Source organism: Mustela erminea, chromosome 1 (genome assembly GCF_009829155.1).
Source record: "Mustela erminea isolate mMusErm1 chromosome 1, mMusErm1.Pri, whole genome shotgun sequence".
Lineage (NCBI taxonomy): Eukaryota > Metazoa > Chordata > Mammalia > Carnivora > Mustelidae > Mustela > Mustela erminea.
Genome location: NC_045614.1, coordinates 95702378 through 95729480, shown reverse-complemented (window position 1 = coordinate 95729480; position 27103 = coordinate 95702378). Strand labels below are relative to the sequence as shown.

At 42.6% G+C, this 27103-nt stretch overlaps 2 protein-coding genes across 21 annotated transcripts in view; one reads left to right on the top strand and one right to left on the bottom strand.

Moving 5' to 3' along the window:
• The window catches only part of CEP70 (centrosomal protein 70), a 123391-nt gene extending 114152 nt beyond the window's left edge, over positions 1 to 9239 (top strand). For 3 of the 4 annotated variants that reach the window (XM_032334396.1, XM_032334387.1, XM_032334377.1), the window contains one exon: positions 8967 to 9239. In XM_032334396.1, coding sequence (XP_032190287.1) covers positions 8967 to 9220 — 254 coding nt within the window. In that variant the 3' untranslated portion in view covers positions 9221 to 9239. The remainder of the gene's footprint in view (positions 1 to 8966) is intronic. The other variant, XM_032334411.1, reaches the window with a different exon arrangement.
• ESYT3 (extended synaptotagmin 3) overlaps positions 7981 to 27103 on the bottom strand; it is a 71482-nt gene continuing 52359 nt past the window's right edge. For 6 of the 17 annotated variants that reach the window (XM_032334316.1, XM_032334334.1, XM_032334249.1 and 3 more), the window contains 15 exons: positions 26326 to 26496; positions 25624 to 25706; positions 23725 to 23773; positions 23386 to 23475; positions 22837 to 22899; positions 22684 to 22746; positions 22074 to 22142; positions 21493 to 21579; positions 20702 to 20851; positions 18334 to 18830; positions 17588 to 17686; positions 16972 to 17103; positions 9659 to 9764; positions 8785 to 8834; positions 7981 to 8426 (listed from right to left, as the gene is read on the bottom strand). In XM_032334316.1, the coding sequence (XP_032190207.1) occupies positions 8390 to 8426; positions 8785 to 8834; positions 9659 to 9764; positions 16972 to 17103; positions 17588 to 17686; positions 18334 to 18830; positions 20702 to 20851; positions 21493 to 21579; positions 22074 to 22142; positions 22684 to 22746; positions 22837 to 22899; positions 23386 to 23475; positions 23725 to 23773; positions 25624 to 25706; positions 26326 to 26496 (1746 nt within the window). In that variant the 3' untranslated portion in view covers positions 7981 to 8389. Of the gene's footprint in view, positions 8427 to 8784; positions 8835 to 9436; positions 9765 to 13772; positions 13966 to 16971; positions 17687 to 18333; positions 18831 to 20701; positions 20852 to 21492; positions 21580 to 22073; positions 22143 to 22683; positions 22747 to 22836; positions 22900 to 23385; positions 23476 to 23724; positions 23774 to 25623; positions 25707 to 26325; positions 26497 to 27103 lie in introns of those variants that run through there. The other 11 variants (XM_032334256.1, XM_032334266.1, XM_032334272.1 and 8 more) reach the window with 11 other exon arrangements.

The window sequence follows — 27103 nt, the reverse complement described above, 5'->3', positions numbered from 1 at the left end:
CTGTGTCAGGGCTTCTCGTGATTGTAGATTCTGTACCAGTTTTCACATAAGTTACAAGGTTTGGGGTTTCTATACCAAGTCAATTGGGTGTAACCTCAGACCCCGTGTTCCTGTAAGACAGATGAGTTGACTGCTTCCACCCATTGTTGACAGCCAGCTCCTTGTCCTCATTGGCAGCCAAGGTGTTTTCTGTTAAAAACTTTCAGGCTTCTTGTCCCTTACACAAGCCTTGCTTCTGTCAGTGTATGCTAAAATTCTGCTTCTTATCAACCCTTAAATTTCCTCTTTGGACCATCACCAGGAAATTTACCTGTGTTACTTCTTCATCAGCCCTGTTTAAAATAAATGCTGTTCATGGTTTAAGTAGGTTTTTCTCTGTGTTTGGAAGAGGAACGATAGGTTTTCGCTTGTTGGCCATCTTAACCAGAAGTTATTTTTGGGTTGCTAATATTCAGGATGTGATACATGATGTATTCCTTTATACATCTCTGATGCTTTACCATTTTCAAGGCACATGTACTTAGTGAACATTGCAAGGCCATTGTGAAGTAGACAGGACAGGCATCAGTTGCTTGATTTTGTTATGAAAATTTGTCACTCAAAATAGAAATCTTAGCAGAAACAAATTTTATTACACATCTTCCATGTACTTAGGATAGTCTTGGATGATGGGGGTTGAAAAGTCAGTTACAATAACTTAGTTCAGCTGGAAGGACAGTAAACAGAAACATTGAAATTCAAATATGAGTAGTTCTTAGTGTGTGACCTTCATAGATAATCTAATAAGCCTTCTTTTTTATTTTTTAAAATTTTTTATAAACATGTATTTTTATCCCCAGGGGTACAGGTCTGTGAATTGCCAGGTCTACATACTTCACTGCACTCACCATAGCATTTACCCTCCCCAATGTCCATAACCTCACCCCGCTCTCCCGACCCCCCTCCCCCCAGCAACCATCAGTTTGTTTTGTGAGATTAAGAGTCACTTATGGTTTGTCTCCCTCCTGATCCCATCTTGTTTCATTTATTCTTCTCCTACTCTCCTAACCCCCCACGTTGCATCTCCACTTCCTCATATCAGGGAGATCATAGGATAGTTGTCTTTCTCCAATTGACTTATTTCACCAAGCATGATACCCTCTAGTTCCATCCACATCATCACAAATGGCAAGATTTCATTTCTTTTGATGGCTGCATAGTATTCCTGTGTGTGTGTGTGTGTGTGTGTGTGTGTGTGTGTGTGTATCATATCTTCTTTATCCATTCATCTGTTGATGAATCTAGGTTCTTTCCATAGTTTGGCTATTGTAGACATTACTGCTATTAACATTCGGGTGCACGTGCCCCTTTGGATCACTACGTTTGTATCTTTAGGGTAAATACCCAGTAGTGCAATTGCTGGGCTGTAGGGTAGTTCTATTTTCAACTTTTTGATGAACCTCCATGCTGTTTTCCAGAGTGGTTGCACCAGCTTGAATACCCACCAACGGTGTAGGAGGGTTCCCCTTTCTCCGCATCCTTGTCAGCATCTGTCATTTCCTGAATTGCTAATTTTAGCCATTCTGACTGGTGTGAGGTGGTATCTCATTGTGGTTTTGCTTTGTATTTCCCTGATGCCGAGTGATGTGGAGCAATTTTTCATGTGTCTCTTGGCCATCTGGATGTATTCTTTGCAGAAATGTCTGTTCATGTCCTCTGTCCATTTCTTGATTGGATTATTTGTTCTTTGGGTGTTGAGTTTGCTAAGTTCTTTATAGATTTTGGACACTAGTCCTTTATCTGATATGTCGTTTGCAAATATCTTCTCCCATTCTGTCAGTTGTCTTTTGGTTTTGTTAACTGTTTCCTTTGCTGTGCAAAAGCTTTTGATCTTGATGAAATCCCAATAGTTCATTTTTGCCCTTGCTTCCCTTGCCTTTGGCGATGTTCCTAGGAAGACGTTGCTGCGGCTGAGGTCGAAGAGGTTGCTGCCTGTGTTCTCCTCAAGGATTTTGATGGATTCCTTTCTCATATTGAGGTCCTTCATCCATTTTGAGTCTGTTTTCATGTGTGGTGTAAGGAAATGGTCCAATTTCATTTTTCTGCATGTGGCTGTCCAATTTTCCCAACACCATTTATTGAAGAGGTTGTCTTTTTTCCATTGGACATTCTTTCCTGCTTTGTCAAAGATTAGTTGACCATAGAGTTGAGGGTCTATTTCTGGGCTCTCTATTCTGTTCCATTGATCTATGTGTCTGTTTTTGTGCCAGTACCATGCTGTCTTGATGATGACAGCTTTGTAATAGAGCTTGAAGTCCGGAATTGTGATGCCGCCAACTTTTGCTTTTTTCCCCCCAATATTCCTTTGGCTATTCAAGGTCTTTTCTGGGTCCATATAAATTTTAGGATTATTTGTTCCATTTCTTTGAAAAAAATATGTGGGATTTTGATAGGGATTGCATTAAATGTGTAGATTGTTTTAGGTAGCATAGACATTTTCACAATATTTGTTCTTCCAATCCAGGAGCATGGAACATTTTTCCATTTCTTTGTGTCTTCCTCAGTTTCTTTTCATGAGTACTTTATAGTTTTCTGAGTATAGATTCTTAGCCTCTTTGGTTAGGTTTATTCCTAGGTATCTTATGGTTTTGGGTGCAATTGTAAATGGGATTGACTCCCTAATTTCTCTTTCTTCTGTCTTGTTGTTGGTGTAGAGAAATGTAATGGATTTCTGTGCATTGATTTTATATCCGGACACTTTACTAAATTCCTGTACAAGTTCTAGCAGTTTTGGAGTGGAGTCTTTTGGGTTTTCCACATATAGTACCATATCATCTGCGAAGAGTGATAGTTTGACTTCTTCTTTGCCAATTTGGATGCCTTTAATTTCCTTCTGTTGTCTGATTGCTGAGGCTAGGACTTCTAATACTATGTTGAATAGCAGTGGTGATAATGGACATCCCTGCCGTGTTCCTGACCTTAGCGGAAAAGCTTTCAGTTTTTCTCCATTGAGAATATTTGCGGTGGGTTTTTCATAGATGGCTTTGATAATATTGAGATATGTGCCCTCTATCCCTACACTTTGAAGAGTCTTGATCAGGAAGGGATGCTGTACTTTGTCAAATGCTTTTTCAGCATCTATTGAGAGTATCATATGGTTCTTGCTCTTTCTTTTATTGATGTGTTGTATCACATTGATTGATTTGTGGATGTCAAACCAACCTTGCAGCCCTGGAATAAATCCCACTTAGTCGTGGTGAATAATCCTTTTAATGTACTGTTGAATCCTATTGGCTAGTATTTTGGTGAGAATTTTCGCATCTGTGTTCATGAAGGATGTTGGTCTGTAATTCTCTTTTTGATAGGATCCTTGTCTGGTTTTGGGATCAAGGTGATGCTGGCCTCATAAAATGAGTTTGGAAGTTTTCCTTCCATTTCTGTTTTTTGGAACAATTTCAGGAGAATAGGAATTAGTTCTTCTTTAAATGTTTGGTGGAATTCCCCTGGGAAGCCGTCTGGCCCTGGGATTTTGTTTGTTTGGAGATTTTTAATGACTGTTTCAATCTCCTTACTGGTTATGGGTCTGTTCAGGCTTTCTATTTCTTCCTGGTTCAGTTGTGGTAGTTTATATGTTTCTAGGAATGCATCCATTTCTTCCAGATTGTCAAATTTGTTGGCGTAGTGTTGCTCATAGTATGTTCTTATAATTGTTTGTATTTCTTTGGTGTTAGTTGTGATCTCTCCTCTTTCACTCATGATTTTATTTATTTGGGTCCTTTCTCTTTTCTTTTTGATAAGTCTGGCCAGGGGTTTATCAATCTTATTAATTCTTTTAGAGAACCAGCTCCTAGTTTCATTGATTTGTTCTGTTGTTTTATTTGGTTTCTATTTCATTGATTTCTGCTCTGATCTTTATGATTTCTGTTCTCCTGCTGGGTTTAGGCTTTTTTTGTTGTTCTTTCTCCAGCTCCTTGAGGTGTAGCGTTAGGTTGTGTATTTGAGACCTTTCTTGTTTCTTGAGAAAGGCTTGTACTGCTATATATTTTCCTTTCAGGACTCCCACAGATTTTGAACCGTTGTGTTTTCATTATCATTTGTTTCCATTAATTTTTTCAGTTCTTCTTTAATTTCCTGGTTGACCCATTCATTCTTTAGAAGGATGCTGTTTAGTCTCCATGTATTTGGGTTCTTTCCAGACTTCCTCTTGTGGTTGAGTTCTAGCTTCAGAGAATTGTGGTCTAAAAATATGCAGGGAATGATCCCAATCTTTTGATGCCGGTTGAGGCCTGATTTAGGACCGAGGATGTGATCTATTCTGGAGAATGTTCCATGTGCACTAGAGAAGAATGTGTATTCTGTTGCTTTGGGATGAAATGTTCTGAATATATCCGTGATGTCCATCTGGTCCAGTGTGTCATTTAAGGCCTTTATTTCCTTGTTTATCTTTTGCTTGGATGATTTATCCATTTCAGTGAGGGGAGTGTTAAAGTCCCCTACTATAATTGTATTATTGTTGATGTGTTTCTTTGATTTTGCTATTAATTGGTTTATATAGTTGGCTGCTCCCACGTTGGGGGCATAGATATTTAAAATTGTTAGATCTTCTTGTTGGACAGACCCTTTGAGTATGATATAGTGTCCTTCCTCATCTCTTATTATAGTCTTTGGCTTAAAATATAATTGATCTGATATAAGGATTGGCACCCCAACTTTCTTCTGATGTCCATTAGCATGGTAAATTGTTTTCTACCCCCTCACTTTAAATCTGGAGGTGTCTTTGGGTCTAAAATGAGTTTCTTGTAGGCAACATATTGGTGGGTTTTGTTTTTTTATCCATTCTGATACCCTGTGTCTTTTGATTGGGGCATTTAGCCCATTAACATTCAGGGGAACTATTAAGAGATATGAATTTAGTGCCATTGTATTGCCTGTAAGGTGACTGTTACTGTATATTGTCTCTGTTCCTTTCTGATCTACTACTTTAAGGCTCTCTCTTTGCTTAGAGGACCCCTTTCAATATTTCCTGTAGAGCTGGTTTGGTGTTTGCAAATTCTTTCAGTTTTTGTTTGTCCTGGAAGCTTTTTATCTCTCCTTCTATTTTCAATGATAGCCTAGATGGATATAGTATTCTTGGCTGCATGTTTTTCTCGTTTAGTGCTCTGAATATATCATGCCAGCTCTTTCTGGCCTGCCAGGTCTCTGTGGATAAGTCCGCTGCCAATCTAATATTTTACCATTGTATGTTACAGACTTCTTTTCCCGGGCTGCTTTCAGGATTTTCTCTTTGTCGCTAAGACTTGTAAATTTTACTATTAGGTGATGGGGTGTGGACATATTCTTGTTGATTTTGGGGGGTGGTTCTCTGCACCTCCTGGATTTTGATGCTTGTTCCCTTTGCCATATTAGGGAAATTCTCTACAATAATCCTCTCCAATATAGCTTCTGCTCCCCTCTCTCTTTCTTCTTCTGGAATCCCAATTATTCTAATGTTGTTTTGTCTTATGGTGTCACTTATCTCTCGAATTCTCCCCTCATGGTCCAGTAGCTGTTTGTCCCTCTTTTGCTCAGCTTCTTTATTCGCTGTCATTTGGTCTTCTATATCACTAATTCTTTCTTCTGCCTCATTTATCCTAGCAGTAAGAGGCTCCATTTTTTATTGCACCTCATTAATAGCCTTTTTGATTTCAACTTGGTTAGATTTTAGTTCTTTTATTTCTCCAGAAAGGGCTTTTATCTCTCCAGAGAGGGTTTCTCTAATATCTTCCATGCCTTTTTTTGCTTTTATCATTGATCAGTGAGTTTGGTCTTGGATGGATGTTCTTTTTTTTTTTTTTTTTTAAGATTTTATTTATTTATCAGAGAGAGAGGTGGGGAGAGAGTAAGCACAGGCAGACGGAGTGGCAGGCAGAGGCAGAGGGAGAAGCAGGCTCCCTGCTGAGCAAGGAGCCCGACGTGGGACTCGATCCCAGGACGCTGGGATCATGACCCGAGCCGAAGGCAGCTGCTTAACCAACTGAGCCACCCAGGCGTCCCTTGGATGGATGTTCTTGCTGATCTTCTTGGGGAGGACCCTGTTGTAGTGATTCTCAAACGTCTTTGCCCGAGGTGGAATACATTGCCCTGCCAGGGGCTGGGCTAAGTAATCTACTTGGGGTTCACTCTAGGGAGATTTTTTTCCCTGAATGCTTTCCCTAGAGCTCTGGAGGACAGGAATGAAAATGGCAGCCTCCCAATCTCTGGCCTGGAGGAGCCGAGAGCTCGGGCCCCCACTCCTCAGTGCACCCTCAGAGAAAAGAGCCCAATCACTCCCGTCTCCCTGGCCTCTGGCCGCGCTCCGAGCTCACCCAGTCTGCGACTGGTTCAAGGTAACCCCGAGCTGAGAGCTCACTCCTCGGCTCTGTCTCTGTAGCCAGCTTCCCTGGTCTAATACTTGCGAGCTGTGTGACACTCAGACACCCCCAATCCTTCTATGGCCGTGTGGGACCTGGGGCCACGCTAGCCCCGCGTGGGCTTCACCCCGGTTTAGCCTCTGGAGCGATGTCCCTCAGTGGAGCAGACTTTTAAAAGTCCTGATTTTGTGCTTCGTTCCTCCGCCACTTGCCAGGAGCTGGCTCCTCCCCCCCGTGGTCTATCTTCCCGTTGCTTTGGATTCACTCCTCCGCTGGTCCTACCTTTCAGAAAGTGGTCGGTTTTCTGTTTTTAGAATTGCTATTCTTCTTCTCTTCAATCTCCCGTTGGATTTGTAGGTGTTTGCAGTGGTTTGATAAGCTATCTAGGTGATCTCCTGCTACCTGATAACAGTCTCAGCTTGCTACTTCTCCGCCATCTTGTCTCTTCCCTCTCCTCTAATAAGCCTTTTTAAAAATTAAATGTTACAAGGCAGGGAATTATTAAAAATATACAGTCTTGACAGTAAATGCTGTAGGAGATGAGGGAGCCCATTTCAGTGTGGACTGGCATAGAAGAGGTGGGTTTTGAGACAAGGCTTTTGAAGAGGATAGGATTTGAGTAGGTAGGATATGATATATATAGACTAGTCTGGAATAGAGCATCTGCACATAAATAAAGTAGCAAAACACTAGGGACTAGATTGTTAGGGCCAAAGGACAAAATTAAATGGGTTTTATTCTTTTTTTTTTTTAAGATTTCATTTATTTATATGACAGAGAAATCACAAGTAAGCAGAGGCAGACAGAGAGAGAGAGAGGAGGAAGCAGGCTCCCTGCTGAGCAGAGAGCCCGATGCGGGGCTCGATCCCAGGACCCTGGGATCATGACCTGAGCCGAAGGCAGACTGTAACCCACTGAGCCACCCAGGTGCCCCACGTGGGTTTTATTCTTGTAGAAAACAGGAAATGATGGATATAAGTGAGAATAACATAACAGAAACTTTAAGATGTTACCATTCTTCAGAAAAGCAGCAGTGAAGGCAGTGAGGGGAGGGGAATAGGAAACTGATGGCAGGAGCTGTTGCCTGAGTGAAGAGAAAAGGACGTAAATTCAACAGTAGCTCTAGAATAACATCAGAGAGGATGAGAATATTTGGTGTTATAAAGTTTTGAAATGTAAAAGAGGAACTTGTTTGTGCAATTTACATATTTTTCTTTTGAATGTTACTTAAACAGCCATCTTAGAAAGGTAGAATAGAATTGCCAAACCATCTGAGAGAGAGAGAGAGACAGAAGCTCCTTTCTTCTGGCACCAACACTCTGCAGCAGTCTCTAGAGCTCTGCTGTGGTAGTGGAGATACAGACCTGGACTCGGGGTTTGGTTTGCTTTTTCCTATGAAAGTGAGGCCACATGCTAGAGTTTGGGGCCAGGCCATCCCACATTGGAGTATTTAACTCAGAGTATTTAGGTATATCACTATAACATTGTTGCCATTGGAAAAGTACACTTTAGTTCTACAGTAGATAAAGGAACAAATTTCCAGGCAGTAAAGTACCAGAGGTGGCAGAAGGACCAGAAGGGCTTAGGTAGTGTTGGCTTTTGGCACTTTTGGTGTGGGTCACTTTTTATTCCCATAAAAGAAGCGTCTTCCCTTGGTCAGTCATTGGCAGCTGTTCCAGGGACAGATCTCCTTCATCCCTAATGTCTGAGACAGGACACTTTTGACACATACATTTGGGCAAATCCCAAGTTATATGGTATATAATTACCTACAAAAAAAATCACCAGTGAGGTTCTGATAATTTATTAGGTATGAACACCACATTTCTTTCTGGATTTCAACAACTAAATCCAACCGAGAGTAGTACTTTTATATATGTTTACCTCTTCCTAATATTATCCAGTCATGTACTTAAATTTCACACAAAAATGTATGTATATATTTTCAAATGGCTGTTCTGATTTAAAGTACAAAATATACATATGTACACATTTTAATATAAAGGTGGTAGGGGTGCTCATCAACTTCTGGGCTGCCCATCTGGAGTCAGCTCGTACCTGTAAAACAGTTGGGTTTGGACTTGTGTTAGTATCACAGGTGTGTTGTGGTGGCAGCATCAGGACAAGCAGCCTTGTCTAGCTAGCCTAGGTCCATCTGGGACTGGGGGAACCCATCCCTCTGTAAGTCGACCAGCTGGGATTAAGACTAGGGCTTATAGAGAGAGGTCTGTTAAGTAAGTGAGAACTATAGGCAGAAAATCCTTAAGTATAGGTGATAATGTGTCTCCTTCCTTGATAAGCAAAGAAGCTGACATGTACTGAAAAAGGAAGAATTTTGGAAAAAGATCATGTGCAACTGCTGGAGACAATGTCTTAAGTACCAGATTAATGTGATAAAATGAAAGAGCTCACTTACCATCGTGAGAAGCCCTTAATCAGATCCTCTTTTGATAAGTCAATCAGTACCTAAACAAACACAAATAATCAGTTTCCTTCCAAAAAAACTGCATTAAATGGAAACATATTGGGACAAATGGAATTAATCTAAAAAGGGGCTCCTTGGGTTTCAGTTTTGAGCAGGGACTCTTTTTCTTTTAGCTCTCAACATGGAACCTCTCCAGAAGTGCAATACAGGCACTGGCCTCAGTGTACCAGGAAAAGGTGAACTGCTCTTTGGAGTTAAACCTCAGAATTTATCGATATTCCTGAGAGAACAACTTGCCTTTACTCATGAACTGAATTGTAATTTTAAGCAAGACACCATGGTTGCCTCAACTCTAAAAATAAGGATAACTTCACCTACATCACAGAAGTGGGATCTTAAAAAGATGATTATAAGAAGGTGTTATTAAACTACAACTGCAAAGTATTGTATAAATATTCTTTTTGTCTGTACTTGGCATCTTCCTGAAGATTATATATTCTCTACTTCAAGTAAAATCCCATCTCCACAAAAATCTTGGACATAATGAGACCCAAGCTTCACATAGTGCTGTATTTATTAAAACAAACTTAGTAGATGTTCAAATACTTGTGCAATGATGAGTTTGGATAGATTCTCAAACTTGGTAAAATAGTATTTATCATATTAATTGACCCACCTGTTTTACTTTTAGCAATGTTAAAATACCCTCCACCCCCAAAACCTCCCAATAAGGCTCTAACCTCCTTGAAGCCAGTTCTGGTAACAGCCAGATGATACCATCAGAATTTCTGCAAGGTGTTCCACCAGTGAACTCCAGGTAGAGTGCTGGGGGAGGCAGAGTACCAAGAGTCCCTCTTGTACTTACTTTTCCTAGCTCCTTCCTTCTGTGTGAGCCAAGTGGCCTACTGTTTTTCACTGCAACATCTAGTGACCTCTTCTTTACTTCTTCCATGGGTACAAAAAATTCAAATCTTAAAGATGCAAAAAGTCAAAGTGAGATTTACTCTTCTTTTTTAGATTTACATATTTTAATCATTTTGAAAATCTGAAGTGTTTGATCCATTTTCCTACTTTCAAAACAGAAAATATATTCTGGGGACCATTTAGAATAGTGTTGGCTCATAGCAGATATTCAGTGGATCATTATTACAGGTAATCACTGTCCTATGCTAATCACAAGCTCTAGAAGTATCAAGAGGCTGTTTGCCTCTCTGTGAAGGCCTTGGACTGTTTGAACTACTATGTTTTGGGGTTTTTTTCTCTGAGCCTACCCTGGTTGCCTTTCCTTCAGCTGCCCCTTCAACAGTGCATACTCATAGGACCACCTCAATCCCTATCTCTTTTGTTTTTTCTGACCAGCTAAGGACTAGGATGCTGAATAGTCAGGTGTATTGGAGCTTCATAGAAAACAGTGGACCTTCCCCTTTCTGCCTGGGGAGTAAGGCCGAGGAATCTTAGGGTACAAGCTTTGTCATGAACTCAGAAGAGGCCACTGGAATTCTTATAGGTAGTTTTTGGTTTTTTGTTTTTGAGGTAAGGGAACATTAGTTTCAGGTGTTTAACAATGACTTGACATTTGTATATATTGCAAAATGATCACTGTAAGTCAACATCAATCACTATACATAGTTAAAAAATTTTTTTTCTTGTGATGAGAACTTTTAAGATACACTCTCCTAGCTACTTTCAAATATGTAATATATTATTAAATAGGATCACCATGCTGTACATTATTTCCTCATTACATCATTTTATAAATGGAAATTTGTTCCATTTGACCTGACCCCCTTATCTCTGCCCCTCTTCTCCCTCCTGCCACACACCAACTACCAATCTGTTCTTTATATTCAGGAGCTTGGCATCTTTTGTTTTCTCTTTTATGGGTTTTTTGTTTCTTTTAGATTTCCACATACAAGTGAGATCATACAGTAAGAATTTTTTTTCTGTCTGACTTATTTCACTTAGTATAATACCCTAAAGGTCCACCTGTGTTTCTGCAAATGGCAAGATTTTTTATGGCCAAATAATATTCCACTGTGTATATGCCACATTTTCTTTATCCATTCATCCATCAGTGGACACTTAAGCATCTTCCATGTCTTGGCTGTTGTAAATACTGTCATAGCAAGCATGGGTGTATGTATGTGCTTTTGAATTCGTGTTTTCATTTTCTTTGGATAAATATCCAGAAGTGGAATTAGTGGATCATATGGTAGTTCTATTTTTAATTTTTGGATGCATCTCCACACTGTTTTCCATAGTGCCAATTTACATTCCCACGATCAGTGCACAAGGTTTTCTGTCTCCACATTTTCACCAACACTTGGTAATAGTCATTCTAATAGATAGGAGGTGATAGATCACTGTGGTTTTGATTTGCATTTCTCTGATGATTAGTGAGATTGAGCACCTTTTCATGTGTCTATTGGCCATCTGTACGTCTTCTTTGGAAACATGTCTTTCAGTTCTCTGTCTTTAAATCAGATTTTTTTTTTCTTTTGAATTGTGTAAGTTCTTTGGATATTTTGAATATTAACCCCTTACCAGATAAATGGTTTGCAGATATTTTCTCCCATTCAGTAGGATCCCTCTTCATTTTGTTAAGTTTTCTTTGCCTGTGCAGAAACTTTTTAGTTTGAGGTAGTTTCACTTATTTTTGCTTTTGTTAAAGTTAAAAAAAATCATCAAGTTCAGTGTCGAGGAGCTTATTGTCTATATCTTCTTTTAGGGGTTTTATGGTCTGATCTTACATTCAAGTCTTTAATCCAGATTGAGTTTATTTTTTGTGTATAATGTTAGATTGTGGTCCAGTTTCATTCACTCATTTAAATGTGGCTGTTCAGTTTTCCCAGCACCATTTATTGAAGAAACAGTCCTTTCCCCATTGTATAAGTTGTCATATTAATTGACTGTTGTCAAAAATTAATTGACCATGTATGTGCCAGTTTATTTCTAAGCTGTTTTCTTCCATTGATCTTTGTGTCTGTTTTTATGCCAAAACCGTACTGCTTTGATTGCTATAGCTTTTTAACAGAGTTTTATATCAAGTAGTGTAATTCCTTGAGCTTTTTTCTCAAGATTACTTTGGGGTTTTTGTTGTTCCACACCAATTTTAGGATTTGTTCTGTGAAAAATGCCATTGGAATTTTGAAAGAGATTACATTAAGTCTGTAGATTGCTTTGGGTAGTATGGATATTTTAATATTAATTCTTCCATTCTATGAGCAGTAACTATCCTTCCATTTATTTGTGTTGTCTTCAGTTTTTTTCACTAGTGTCTTACAGCTTTCAATGTACAGATCTTTCATCTCCTTGGTTAAATTTATATGTAGGTATTCTTTTTGATGCAACTATAAATGGAATTGTATTCTAATTTCTCTGGTAATTCATTTTTAGTGTTTAGAATACAACAGATTTTTATATATTTTATATCTTGCAGCTTTACTGAATTTGTTGATTAGTTCTAATGGTTTTTTGGTGGAATCTTTAGGGTTTTCTATAATGCTATGTTATCTGTGTACAGTGATACTTTTACTTCTTCCTTTTCAATCTGGATGCCTTTTGTTTTTCTTGCTTATATGCTCTGACAAGGACTTCCAAAACTAAAAAGCTGGCAAGAATAGGCATCCTTGTCTTGTTTCTGATCTTAGAGGAAAAGCTTTCAGGTTTTCACCCCAGATTATCATGTTAATTGTGGACTTGTCCCCTGTGGCCTTTATTATGTCGACATATGTTCCCCCTATACCCACTTTGTTGACGGTTTTATCATAAATGGATGTAGAATTTTGTCAGATGTTTTATCTGCATCCATTGAGATGAACATATGATTTGTTAATTTGATGTTTTATAGTGACTTGCAGATGGATACTGAATCATCCTTGCATCCTGGGATCCCCACTTGATCATGATGTATGATCCTTTTATTATAGAATTCAGCTTTCTAATATTTTGTTGAAGATTTTTGCATCTATGTTCATAGAGGGTAATTTTTTCTTATATCCTTGTTTGGTTTTGATATCAGGATAATGCCTTGTGAAATGAGTTTGGAAGTGTTCTCTCTTCTGTTTTTTTATTTGTTTTTTGTTGCTGCTGTTGTTTTTGTTTTTGAAGAATTTGAAAAGGATTGGTATTGTTTGAGTGTTTGGTAGAATTCACCAGTGAAGCCACTGAGTCCTGGACTTTTGTTTGTTGGGAGATTTTTATTTTTTTTAAGATTTTATTTATTTATTTGACAGAGACACAGCAAGAGAAGGAACACAAGCAGGGGGAATGGGAGAGTGAGAAGCAGCCTTCCTGGGAGTGGTGAGCCTGATGCAGGGCTTGATCTCAGGACCCTGGGATCATGATCTGAGCTGAAGGCAGACACTTAATGACTAAGCCACCCAGGTGCCTCTGTTTGGAGATTTTTGATTACTGATTCAGTCTCCTTATTACTAATTGGTCTGTTCAGATTTTCTATTCATTATTCAGTCTTGGTTGTATGTTTCTAAGAATTTACCCATTTCTTCTAGCTTGTTAAACTTGTTAGCATATAATTTTGTTCAGAGTGGTCTCATGATCCTTTAGACTCCTGTGGTATTAGTTATGTCTCTTTCATTTCTGATTTTGTGTTTTTTCTTGATGAGTCTTAATGACGGAAAACTAAAGAAAGTTTTATCTTTCCAGAGAACCAAATTTTAGTTTCATTAATCTTTTTTATTTTCTTGGTCTCCATTTCTTTTTTTTTTTTTAAGATTTTATTTATTTATTTGCCAGAGAGAGAGCGAGTGAGCGAGCACAGGCAGGCGGAGTGGCAGCAGAGGCAGAGGGAGAAGCAGGCTCCCCGCCAAGCAAGGGGCCCGATGTGGGACTCGATCACAGGACGCTGGGATCATGACCTGAGCCGAAGGCAGCTGCTTAACCAACTGAGCCACCCAGGCGTCCCTTGGTCTCTATTTCTATAGTTTATTTCTGTTCTGATTTTTATTTCCTTTCTTTTGCTAAATTTGGGCTTTCTTCATTCTTTATAGTTACTTGAGATATAAATGGAGGTTGTTTGAGATTTTTATTGTTTACTGATGTAGGCATTTATTACTATGAACTTTCCTCTTAGAACTTCTTTTGCTGCATTCCACAAATTTGGCAAGTTGTATTTTCCATTTGTCTGAAGATATTTTTTATTTCTTCTTTGACCTGTTGGTTGTTCAATAGCATGGGGTTTAATTGTAACAAACTGTGAATTTTCTGGTTTATTTATTGTTCGTCATTTCTAGTTTTATACCTTTGTGGTCAGAGAAGATGCTTGATAAAAATGACAAGTCTTAATAAATTTAAGAAAACTAATTTGTGACCTACATATGATCTTAGAGATTGTCCCATGTACACTTGGAAAGAACATATATTCTGTATGAATGGATGAAATATTCTGTATCTATTTGTTAAATCCCAGTGCTCTAAAATGTCATATAAGGCTGCTATGTCCTTATTGACTGTCTGGATGATCTACCATTGATATAAGTGGGGTATTAAAGTCCCCTACTAGTATTGTATTGCTATCTCTTCCTTTAAGTCTATTAATATTTATGTATTTAGCTGCTCCTACGTTGGAGCATAAATATCTGTGAATGTTAGATCCTCTTATGGGATTGACTTCTTTATCATTATGTAATGCCTGTTTCATCTCTTATTATAGTGTTTGGTTTTTTTCTTTTTTTTAAGATTATTATTTATTTATTTGTGAGAGAGGGAACACAAGCAGAGGGGGTGGGAGGGGGAGAAGCAGGCTTCCTGCCACACAGAGAGCCTGATGCAGGGCTCAATCCCAGGACCCTGGGATCATGACCTGGGCTGAAGGCAGATGATGCTTAGCGACTGAGCCACCCAGGCACCCCTACAGTGTTTGTTTTCTAGTCTATTTTGTCTGAGAGAAGTATAGCTACCCCAGTTTTCTTTTAGTTTCTATTTCCTTAGAATATCTTTTCCCATCCCTTTACTATTAGTTTGTGTGTGAAATGAGTATCTTACAGATTGTACATAGATGGGTCTTGTTTTTTTATCCTTTCAGCCACTCTGTGTCTTTAGATTGGAGAGTTTTATATTTAAAGTAACTATTGATAGTTTATATTAATAGTACTCAATGCCATATTGTGCTTTTCTGGCAGTTTTGTAGTCCCTTTCTATTCCTTCTTTTGCTCTCTTCCATTGTAGTTTTAGGACTTTCTTTAGTGGTACGCTTAGATTACTTTCTTTTTATGTTTTGTGTACCTACTGTAGGTTAGTGCTTTGTGGTTACACTGAGGCTTACATAGAATGCTCTTCTTTAAGTTGATAATATCTTCAGTGTGAAAGGATTCTAGGGGCACCTGGGTGGCTAAGTGGGTTAAGCCTCTGCCTTTGGCTCAGGTCATGGTCTCAGGGTCCTGGAATCGAGCCCCACATTGGACTCTCTGCTCAGCAGGGAGCCTGCTTTCTCCTCTCTCTCTGCTTGCCTCTCTGCCTACTTGTGATCTCTGTCTGTCAAATAAATAAAATCTTTTAAAAATAAATAAATAAATAAATGAATATTTTTTAAAAAGATTCTAAAGCTTCTACCTAGCCCTGCCACATTTTATAGCTTATTATATCCCTATATCACTATAGTGGTAGTTATTTTTAGTACTTTTGTTTTTTAACCTTCATACTGGCTTTATACGTGATTAATCCACTACCTTTACTATATATTTGCCTTTACCAGTGGGATTTATACCTTTATATGTGTTCTTGTTACTAATTAGCAGTTTTTCTTTTCTGCTTACAAAGTCCCTTAAGGGCAGTCCAGTGATAATAACTTCTGTCTCTCCAATTCTTAATGACAGCTTTGCCAGGTAGAGTATTCTTGGTTGGGAGTTTTTTCTTTTGGCACTTTGACTATATTGGGCCACTCCCTTCTGGCCTGCAAAGTTTCTGCTGAAAAATCTTCTGGTTATCTAAAGGGGTTCCCTTATATGTAACAAGTTTTTCTCTTGTTGTTTTTAAGATTCTCCCTTTACCGTTAACTTTTGACATTTTAATTATAATGTGTCTTAGTATGGGTCATGCACTCACAAGAGATGTCCAGGCTCCTTACTTCTAGGTTTACTGTTAGGGTGGAGGTTGCCAAGTCTGCCCTCCAGATAACCTGGCCATATCTTATTGTTACAATATTGAGGGAGATTTACTAACAGATCAGGTTTGTCACAAAAGCCAAATGTCAAACCTCTCCCTCTTGTGTTCTCACATAGCAATTGTGAAATCCTTTTATAATTGTGTCATAGCTCTCTTTGAGTGCAAAGTCTTTTACTTGTGTGGCTCTAGAATATAGGATGGTGCCTGGCATAAGGTGTTCAATAAATAATAGATTCTCTCTCTCCCAAACCCTTTCTTGATATCAACTCCAAGTGAAGCTCTTAAAGGGAATGTATTAGTTCTTAGACAAGGCCCAAAGAGCATCCAGTGCAGCTCTTTTAAAATGAGTAATTACTGATAAGAGGAAATAAAAATTAACAGGTGTATTATCTCCCCAGATATCTTTTGTTAGGATTCTGAAGCAGAAGGAAGCAATAATGAGATTTTGACTTCTTGACTTCAAGTTGACCTCAAGGTACAGAATATTTCACATAAAACTTGCCATACGTGACCCATCAAAAGCAAGAAATGTGATTAGACTCTATCAGTCATGCACCTAAGGACACTGGGTGGACAAGTCAGGAAGGACATCTGTTTCAACTTGCTGCCTATGCTTTGTTGCAGAAGGGAAGACAGAGCTTCCAGAGCTTGGAGCTTTAGAGGAAATTTTAGGTCTCTGGGTTTAAGATATGTTTTTAAGATATGTTTTGTTTTTAACTGCTACTTTAAAACAGAGTTAAAGAAAACATATTTGGCCAGATTTAAATCCTTTTACCACTAAAGAGGCTTCATTTAAAGAGAAAAAGTGTGGAACAGTTCATAATCAGGAACATTTTAGCCTCTATGAGCAAGAAAAGTTGGTAGTTGTTTTGCTAAACTGCCTTGGCAGTCCTTTTCTCCCATTAATGTATAGAAATTTCATGAAGGCGTAGAACATGTTATTCTGAGGCCCACAGATCTAGCCCTTCACAGCGTCTGGCAGGTTTGCCAGGCACTCAGCAAATACTTGAAGGGATAAGAAGACACTCCATAGGCAGGGGAGCTTGGTTCACTTACGTCTCATCAAACAGGGGCTCCAGGGTCTTCCGTTTTACTGCGGTCTTCTTACGACTTGCCCACCTCCTTTCTGGTAACAAGTAGACACGGACATAGGGATCAGCTCCACTGCTGGTACAGGGTGTCAGGTTTCTGATTTGGTTTCAAAGACATTAGAAAGTAAGTTTTCAAACCCTGAAAGGACTCCATTGGAGAGGCTATACTATGGCTTGTGGATAAAAATGCCCTGTTGATGACCAAAAAACAAAAGTCTGCAGAATTTGGAGGATAAAACAACGGAAGCAGGATTTTGAAAACACGTGTTTTTTAAAGTCAGGAGTAGAGCAAGTACTTCCCTTCTAAAGGAAATTGGAGATTCACACTTGAGAAAAGGTACTGGCTCCAAGTCACCCCAGACGGTTTTTGCAGCAGTTTTATTTAAACAAAGTCCGTGGCTGTGGAGCCTGCCCATCAGCATCACTGAAGACCTTGTCATTCACAGCTTGCAGCCTTCAAACCTCGCTTCTTCCTCGTGTATTACTTGTCTTCCTCAAGGATGCCCACCCCCACTATAACTTTAAGCATCTCCACCCTTTCATTCACCTGAGGCCGTTGCCCTGCCCCAGCACCCCATTACCTGCAGCCATTGATGAGCACACTGAGGCAGCGCCGCAGACACACATAACGCACAGTGAGCTGAATCTCACCCAGCCTCCACTGCCTGAGATCCCCACCTCTGTAAAGAAAGGTTTGTTAACTTCTGTTGCCATTAAAGGTGTTGGCCTCTCCCCCAACCCCTGAGACAGAAGCATGTCCTGCTTTAGGAGCATAGAGCCATGTGGGTTAATAATTCAGTGAGGTTCCTTTCAGGCATAAGTCAGTTCTATCCATTCACATGTGACTGTCCTACTTCACAGTAGGAAGAACATGAACCCGGGAGTGGGATCTGCTTTTATACCATGATTTCCTGTGAGACTGTTGGTTATTTAACCTTTATGATATTAACTTCTATCTCGTAGGGTAATTGTAAAGATGGAATTAAATAGCATGCTAAGTTCGTAGTTAACAATAAATGGCAGCCATTGAGGATCTATTTCCACATTCTAAGTTTTCCATAGCATCCCACACTTGGGAATGTAGGAAGTGTTTCTGTGGTAAGGAACCATAACAACCAAAGCCCAGCACCTGTTTTACAGTGGGAATGCACTTGCTCGCTCTCCCCCTTGCCCTGGGTTTCTAGCATATTCCATGCTGCCTCTCATGAAGCCACTTTGTAAAAGATCAGAACTTGCAGAGAAACGTGAGTTTGTATCTACTTCTCCATTCAGGAATGTATTTTTCACACAGGTCGTTTTAGACAATATGAAGCAGAGAGGTGCATACTCAATGTTGAAGCTGATATCTGTCAGGTCAAAGCAGGAGGAGGCCAAGGAGTTGAGCGAGGACATGCTGGGAGCCACCCTCTTGGGCGGCCATGCGAGTGGGGAGGCAGGGCATTTCAGAGGTCTGGGTGACTTGATGGGCCCTGGAGAGTGGGGGCCTGGGACAGTCAGGAAGATGGTGCCCGAACTCTTCTTCTTCCCCAAGGACTCACAGAACCCTTTGGCATGGTCCTTGCCTCTGGGCTCTGAGCCTGTCTCTTGGGGCATGGGCTCAGTGGTAACAATAGTGGCACTGGTGGCTGACATGGAGCTCTTGGAGGTTTCTTTGGTATCAGAAGCAGGATCTGGGGGGCATGGCAAATTTGCAGGGCATTCTCCCTGGGATGGGGCTTTAGGTTCCTGGTTGGTGTCCACCTTCTTAATGAACAGAGGACCTTTCTTTAAGGCTTCAGGTCCTGTGTATGGGCTCCCCATCTCTCGTTCTTCCACACGCAGGAACTGCAAGCAGATGACAGGATTATGGGCTGGGCCCCCCACATCCACTTTCTCCTCCTCTGCTCTCATGTTAATTTCTGGGAAGCGGTTCCTTCCTGACTACCCAACACAGTGGATTTCTCCCCCCCTACCCCGCCCATATCTTCCTTAACCTCTCTCTGCCCCTGGGTCCCTATAACCATTTTTTCTCTTTTTCCCTTATTCCTGCCTCAATAGTGAGTCTTCATGAGCACTCAGTCCTGCCCCCACTCACTGGCTGGCAGAGACCTGGCTCATTCTTAGAGCATGTACTGTCCCTCTCTGCAAAGGACTCTCAGAATCTACACCTCCTTCATCTTCACAGATATCACACCCTGCCTTCTGGATTGGCTCTTTTCCAGCTGTCACCCTATTCACCATTGTTTTCCCTAAAATATGTTTCCTGTCCACACATATCCCTGTGCTCCTACAAAGTTTCAAACCTCAGCCATTGTGTTTCTCCTTCCCCCTCAGTCATCAAGACCATTTCTAGGAACTTACATTTCTAACACTATAATGGTCAAAATATTCTATTCTGAAAAACCTCAGAAGGAATGACTAATAAAATGAAACAAACATCCTTTTTAAATGCACAGTCAAGGGGCACTTGGGTGGTTCAGTCATTAAGCGGCTGTCTTCTGCTCGGGTCATGATCCCAGGATCCTGGGATCGAGGCCCACATGGGGCTCCCTGATCGGCAGAAAGCCTGCTTCTCCCTCTCCTACTCTCCCTGCTTGTGTTCCGTCTCTGGCTGTCTGTCAAATAAAATGTTTTTTTGTTTTTTTGTTTTTTGTTTTTTTATGCATAGCCAAATTTACAAGAAAGTAAGGAAAACCCCTAGGGTTACTGAAAAAGGCTAAGCTTTCCTAGGGTCATTTATCAACCTTGAAGAATCCAAGGGGTGGGGAGAAGAGGCCTCAGGTCAATGTGAGGCTGAGTTGAAGTAGGAACCACGAAGGTGGGGTCTCTTTAGGGAAAAAAGTAGTCTAGGATAAACATTTCCACCCTGCTCAAGGAAAGACTGCAAAGAACTATGTCCATCTTGCTTGTACTCTGCTGGGCGTACTGAAGACTTTCCTGAGGATATGGTACTTTATAGGACTGTCTTATATGAATTTTTGGTTCATAGTCATATCTGTGGAATCATGAAACCTAAAAATTTAAAAATTACCATAAGAGTGGACCCTAGTTTGTAAGGCTCTCAAGGTACATGGTTATAGCAAAACAGAATCTCCTTGGAAGCAAGCAAACTCAATCTAGGTCACAAAAGAATACAACATATGTTTGCAGCCTAAGTCACCAAACATAGAAATGAGTCACCCTGAAAAAGCATCAACAGATACAACAAATGTCAAAATCTCAACTCTCAAGATCTTCAGATAATAGAACTCACATTATAGGTATACATTATAGCCTAGATATTTTCAGATGGTTAAAGACAGAATATAAACATGATAATAAACATGATAATAAAATACAGTGAAAAAAGACAATGAATTTGGAAAAGATAGAAATAAAAAATAGCCTTTGAAATAAAAACTGAATAGTTAAAAGAATTAGTGGTCTAGAAGACAGATCTGAGAAAATCAGAATGTAGCACCAAGAGACAGTAAGGTCAGGTGGAGACAGAAGAGATGGGAAGAAGGTCCAGTGCAGGAGTTCTAGAATTAAAGATTAAAAGAATGGAGAGCCAATATCTGAAGAGATAATGGCTGACAATATTCCAAAGTTGATGAAAAATATAGTTCTATTTCCCAGCTTTTCAGCAAAGAGCAGGTACTTAGTTCTGAGATAGTCCGCCTTGTCCATGCCATGGCCAGAGCCATGGAACATGGGGAACAAGAGGAGATAGTTACCCGAAGCACCAGCCTCATGGAGATGAGGCTGTCCAGGCCTGAGTGGTCCAACTGAAAGCGCTGCTCGAGGGTGAGATCTGTATAGGGTAGAATCTGGCACAGGGGGATCTCCAGCACTCCCAGAGCATACTCTTGGTCATCATCAAGAACCTGGGCAGTGGGCCAGTCACAAAACAGGAGAACCAAGACCCACACCCACCAGCACCACTCTCTGGGCCCCATTCAAGTCTACGTTCACTTCAGTAAGTGAGTACTGTGCTTCTATTGGCCTCTGGTCCTGTTCTGAAAACCTGGCAGCTGGATCTCTATGAGGCAAATGCCCAGGGCCTCAGGGGCTTTAGGGACTGATGGGCTAACGGCCTGAAAAGATCCCAGATCTGCCTTTTTGTTAAGATTTCTTGACTAAGTCACTGTTTGTACCTCTGTTTGCTTGTGTGTAAAATAAAGAAACTCTTTTCCACAGATCTTTTTGAAGGCTAAATTATTGTTTAAAGAAGTACATCATCACTAAGATCCTGGGAGGATCCCAACCTAGGCCACTCTAGGTGCTGGGTAACAACTGGAAAGATTCTTGCAGGGAGAGCCAAGGGACTTGAGGGTTTGTCCTTCCAAGCTCTTACCCACGGTCCTTAGGCACCAGGCTCATGAAGATGAGGGACCTCTGCACCCTCTCCCACAGAAAAGGGGCTGACTTTACTGCTGGGAGAACCTGTTCAAGGTGCATTATCAAGCTCCCCACCCTCATGGCTTAGATACTGATTAGCTTTGTTCCAAGAGCCCAGCTTTCAAACCTTCAGATGCAGCTCCTCAGCTGCCACGTTGGACACAAAGAAGGAAAACACCTGGCTCCACACTGGGTCCTTGCTGTGGGGACAGGTCTGGGGACAGAAGAGAGAAAGATCATTGAAGGGTCAGGAGGGGCAGAGCAGGATATTGGCACCCTCTGCTTTCAGCTGGCCACCCAGTGGGAGCCTTCTTAGCCTCTGCCCAGGGGTCGGAGCCTGACACACTGCCATTTAGGGGACGCATGAGACAGGGCAGCCAGACTCAAGGCAAGGAGAGCTTTCCCAGCAAGTTTTGCAGGAGCTGAAAAGCATAGCAGCAGCATTAGAGCTCACTTCCAGGAGAGGAGACCAACAGGATTTCTGCTGCTTTCTAGCAGGTGCCCTTGGGCAAGTCAGTCATCTCTGACCCTCAGATTCTTAAAGCATAGAACTGTTTAGTGAGGCTGTTCTGAAGACAAAGTGCCCCAGTTGTAACCTGGCACCCACGAAGCATTCAGTTCTCTAATTCCCTTACCTTTTCTTCTCTCCTTGAAAAGGCGTGGAGCCCCCAGTTCTTTGTCCCATGGCTACACACCAAGCTGTCTTACCTTGCTCATGTGTGTCTTCTTGCCTACAGATAGCTTGACATAGGAAGAAGGGTCTCTGCTGACTTTGTTCTGTGAGGGGCAAATCCACAGCAATGGAAGTGGCACCACTGGCTTGAGACACCACCCCAGTGTACCTCCCAGCTCCCAGATCTTCGGTGGGACCTGGGGCCAACCAGCTGCTTCCCTTCAGAAGAAGGCTACTATGATGCTTCCAGGGCCCTGGGCTGCCAAAGCTGTGCAAGGACCAGGATAGGGCTAACCGGAGGAGAGGTTCCAAGTTCATGACAGGAACCCGGGAGCTAGGCCTGGTTCCGGCATAGGCTCTTGTTCCCTGGGGCTATGGAAATGGTCAAGTTCTGGCTCTTTAGCTTGTGACTCAGGTGCTTAACCTTCTGGGTGCTACTTGTAAAATGGCAAAAACAGACACACTCATCATGGGACTCCGGCATAATAAATGTGGGGGACAAGTTGTAAAGCCCAGTGCCTGGCACACAGCAGACTTAATGAATGGCACTGTTGTCATCCATAGGCTGTGGGTGCACAGATGATCACCCAGAAGACAGGCTATGGCTACTCTGGGGAAAAGGAGCCATGACTTGCTTTCACTTACCTTGGTGAACCTGGAGAGTTTTTTGGCTCGATATTCACCATTCAGGTAGTCAAAAGGGTTTCTCTATGAAGAAGAGAATAAATGAATGACTCTTGGACATTTGCAAGTTATGGGCACAAGGCAGGGTGTGACATTGGTCATGTCGTCACTCACCGGCAGGTTGCAGGCACTCTCCAAGAAGACCACAAGGATGGCAGTTGAAAGGCCACCTTGGTCCTACAAACAGACATAGACCCTCAGTAAGTGCTGTAGCATCAGGAGACAGACTGGCTTTGGAGAAGCCCATTCATGGCAGAAGGAAGCCAGCCAGCACTTGCACTCTGGACAAGCCCTAAGATTCCCCACAACCTAGCTTTTTGTTGAGACTGTGTTTACATCTGCAGCAGGACAGATTCAAGTCAAACACGGGTGGACTTCCCCATGAACCGGGCTGACCAGCACCAGCATCCTTTAAAGATCCCATCTTCCCTGGGCAGACAGCCTCTGCTGAGAGATCAGGAGCTGCCCTGTGTGGAGATGAGGCTAAGGGACAGGTTCAGCAGAAGGTAGGGGCTGGCTGGAGGATTCTGTGAGTGAGATATGGAGGCTTCATCTCGCCCCCTTCCACAGCTCACACATGGACCGGCTGTGCCAGAAGTCCCACCCCTGTGCCACCACACCCACACACCTTTCCTTTAGGGAGCACTGACACCCCACACTCACTTCAATCAGAGCTTCTGGGTTGGCAATCAGTGAAAGCCACTCCAGCCGCAGGTGCAGCCGCCCACTGGTTGTGTCATTCAGGACAAACCACTGTAAGGTGGGGAGTGAGAAGGGAGAGGAAAGCTCAGGGAAAGGGCCACTGAGGTGCTACAGACCCTCTTCAAGCAGTTCAGTTCAGGGACTTTATTAGGTGGCTTTAGGGAAAAGGTGACCCAGCCCAGAGGGGATGGGCTCTGGCTTGAGGGACTGGAGAGGTGGTCATAGAATTGCTTCTGTCCTCCTATGGACAGATGGAAACCAGGATGTCCACAGGGAGGGGGTTATAGGCACCAACTCTACCTCATCCACCACTCTGTTCGTCATGACATCCCCAAGGCAGATCTGCAAGCTGGAATACACAGGAAGTCAGTTCAGCTCCAAGGAGGCAAGAAGCAGATGTGAGTGCAGTCCTCAAGACAGGAGCTTATCCATCTCAAGGAACCAATGGGAGACCACTTGCAGCTCAAACAAATGAAGGCCTGTCTGATCATCAGGGCTACTGCCTGGGCAGGCAATTGGCTCCGATCCCCAGAGGAGAATGACCAGACACTGGACACACTGGCCCTGGATTTCTGTGATGGTACTATTGGTGTTTTGAATGGCACGGTTCTTCATTGTGCAAAACTGCCCATGCATTGCAGGAATTTAGCTTCCCTGTCCTGTGCCCTCTAATGCCAGTGGTACCACCTTCTACAGTCATTGTAACAACCACAAATGCCCCTCCAGCACCTCTCCAGATGCCCTCCAAGGGGTAAGTATAGTTGGCATGGGTGTGAGAGGAGGTACCGGCCATACTCACAGTGTGCCTCCACCTACCCAACCCAAGCCCAAATAGATGATCCCGATAGCCAGTGGGGAGACTGTGTAGGTGTTAGAAATGTGCTTGAGCTCAGAACACACTTGAAATCAGTTATAACATCAACAACAAGCCACACTTCTAATCTGCAACAATACAAAACCTGCAGCTTTTTCCATTAAGATGAAAAGAAAAATAATATCTGGTGGTAAGCTGTTTCTTAGGCTGTCAGATCATGTCCCTCACACTTTGCTTTGTTTCTGCTTTTAAAATAACTTGTTCATGGAAATAAGCTAAACAATACAGCAGTGCGAAAATTTGGTTAAAACTCTCTTTTCTGCCTCCCAATCCCAACCTCCTGGAATGAACAGTGTGAACAGTCTGCTCTGTGGCTTCCATGCTCTTCTCTGCTCACACAGACCCATACTCAAGAGTCCTCCCTGCAGAAATGAATCAAACTGCACAGGTCACTTCCAACTGCTTCCCCCACCCCTATACTGGCATTGTCCAGGTCAATACACACAGATCCTTCTACTCATCATTTTTTTTAAAGCTGCAGAATAGGGGCGCCTGGGTGGCTCAGGGTTAAAGCCTCTGCCTTTGGCTCAGGTCATGATCCCAAGGTCCTGAGATCGAGCCCAGCATGGGGCTCTCTGCTCAGCAGGGAGCCTGCTTTCACCTCTCTCTCTATCTGCCTGCCTCTCTGCCTACTTGTGATCTCTGCCTGTCAAATAAATAAAATCTTAAAAAAAAAAAAAAAAAAAAGCGGCAGACTATCCTGTAGTTTGGCAATGGCAAATTTATTCAAACATTTTCAACCAGTGTCCTCTGAGGCTGGTAGGCTCTGTACTATTCATGTTTCCAGCCTTTTTTGTTTTGCCACCACAGTTTTGCTCATTGTAGAGCATTTCAGGTATAATGCTTTTACTTTACAGGAGATTCCTGGAAGTGGGGCTAATGGGCCAAAAGACATATAAATTTGGAGTTTCTACAGCCAGCCCCAGCTTAGCCATTTCAGTTCTCCCACAGCCCTGAGTTTGGGTTCTTCCCCAGAGCAAGTGGCCAGGGCTCCTTGGCACAGAGGACCTGCCCACCACGCCAGCCTTGCCCCTACGACTGTTCCAAATGGGGACTTCTACATCATTAGGAGTGCAGGAAGCAGAGCCCATGGTACACAGACCTTGGGGTCTGAAGTATCCCCATGGCCCAGCTTAGGGCTGGCACTCAGACCTCTAGGAAGGAGGTTAGCGGTAGAACCATGAAACAATGAAGCTGGCTGCCTAACACAGTCACTGTGTCAGTGTAACCAAGCCAGGATTGCAGGTCACTGAGGTGGAAGCAGGGGTGTTGTGTCCCAAGGGCCAGCCCAGTGCTCCCAGGCCCAGCTCAGCCCTCCTCCTCACCTGCCCAGGAAGTCATCCCTGTCGGGATCTTCATCATACAGGTCCACCTCCAGGTCCTGCCCAGGGACTTCATACACTATAAACTGTAAGGAAAGACAGGTGACTTGGTCGGCAGCCCGCAATGGCTGATGAAGCAGACCTCAAGCATGACCCAAGGAGAACCAAATTCCAGCTCTGCCACCTGCCAGTGCAGAGCCCTGGGTGTATTCTTGCCTTCCAGTGCTTTTGAAGAATGCCACCTCTAAGAATGGAATAATGTCCTCTTGCAGGATGGGGAGGATTTGGGTGGGTGCTCGGGATGGTGGCTGCTGTGTGTTCTGCATGGGACTCGCAGCTTCTGGAGCACTAAACAGGCTGTGTGTACTGCCTTTCAAGTAGTAGCAATTGTGGGTGAATTTAAGGGAGAACATTAAGCTCCTGGTGTCAGGCTCTGGCAGGGAAGGTTGAGAGGATCTGGGCAGAACAGATTCTGTCTTTTCCTCTGGTTTGAAAAATTTCAAGCTGTCTGGTAGGGAAGGGAGGTGGGAATTCCCTCCAGCAGGGCCACAGCAGCCCCCCTCTGGAAGCCTGGTGGATGTGGGAAATCGGCCCACTCCTCTGGCCTACTGTTGCCCATGGGTACGTGAGGCCCTCCCTCATTCGGACCCAGCATGACCCAGCATGAAGCCTGGAGGGCATCAAAAGTAGCCAGGAGACCCTCACCTCAAATACCTCATTCCAGGTGGGGTTCAGGTTCTTGTAGATGGTCCTACTCCGGAAATGCTGTAGGCCAATGCTCACCTTGGCGTAGGGGTCTGACTTGCCTCGGATCCCTAGGAAGCTGTCCTTCTGAGCCAGCATCTCGGCCTCCAGCAAATGGACTCTGATCACTCCCTGGAAAATGCCCCAGCCCAGGGCTCACAGCTGCTTCCTGAGCTGTGCCAGCCCTCAAGGCCCACAGCACTGGGGCCAAAGCCATGAGACATCATCCCAGTCCCATCTCACTTGCTCCAGGTTTAGATGAAAAACAGAAGCCAGATCTGGCAATCTCCTCGCCATACAGCAAGTGATATCAGGGCCCAGGGCTCTGTCCATTGCATCATGATGCCCGGCCCCCCTTCCTGGCCTTCCTGACCTCACTTGGCTCCAACCTGCCATGTGACTGGCTTGTTTAACTGCAGCCATTTCCTCCTGTGCCAACAACCACCATCTGAGGAGGTTTCCTCCTATACTCCTCACCCTCCCCACCCCTCCCAATAACGTGCATGTAGACCAAGTTGAAGTCATTTTTTTTCTGACACCCAGGGGTACTCTCCCCTGTGGGGACTGCCTGCTGTGGGCAGTGGGTCCCTGTGCTCATAAAGGCCCCGCACTGACTCCCACTCCATCCCCACATTCAGCTTTGTCCTGAGGCAGAACAAACCACAAGACTTAGGAAATACAATTCATGGGGCCAATAAGGGCTCCTGCCTGGAACCGTTTTTCTTCTTCTTCTTTTGTT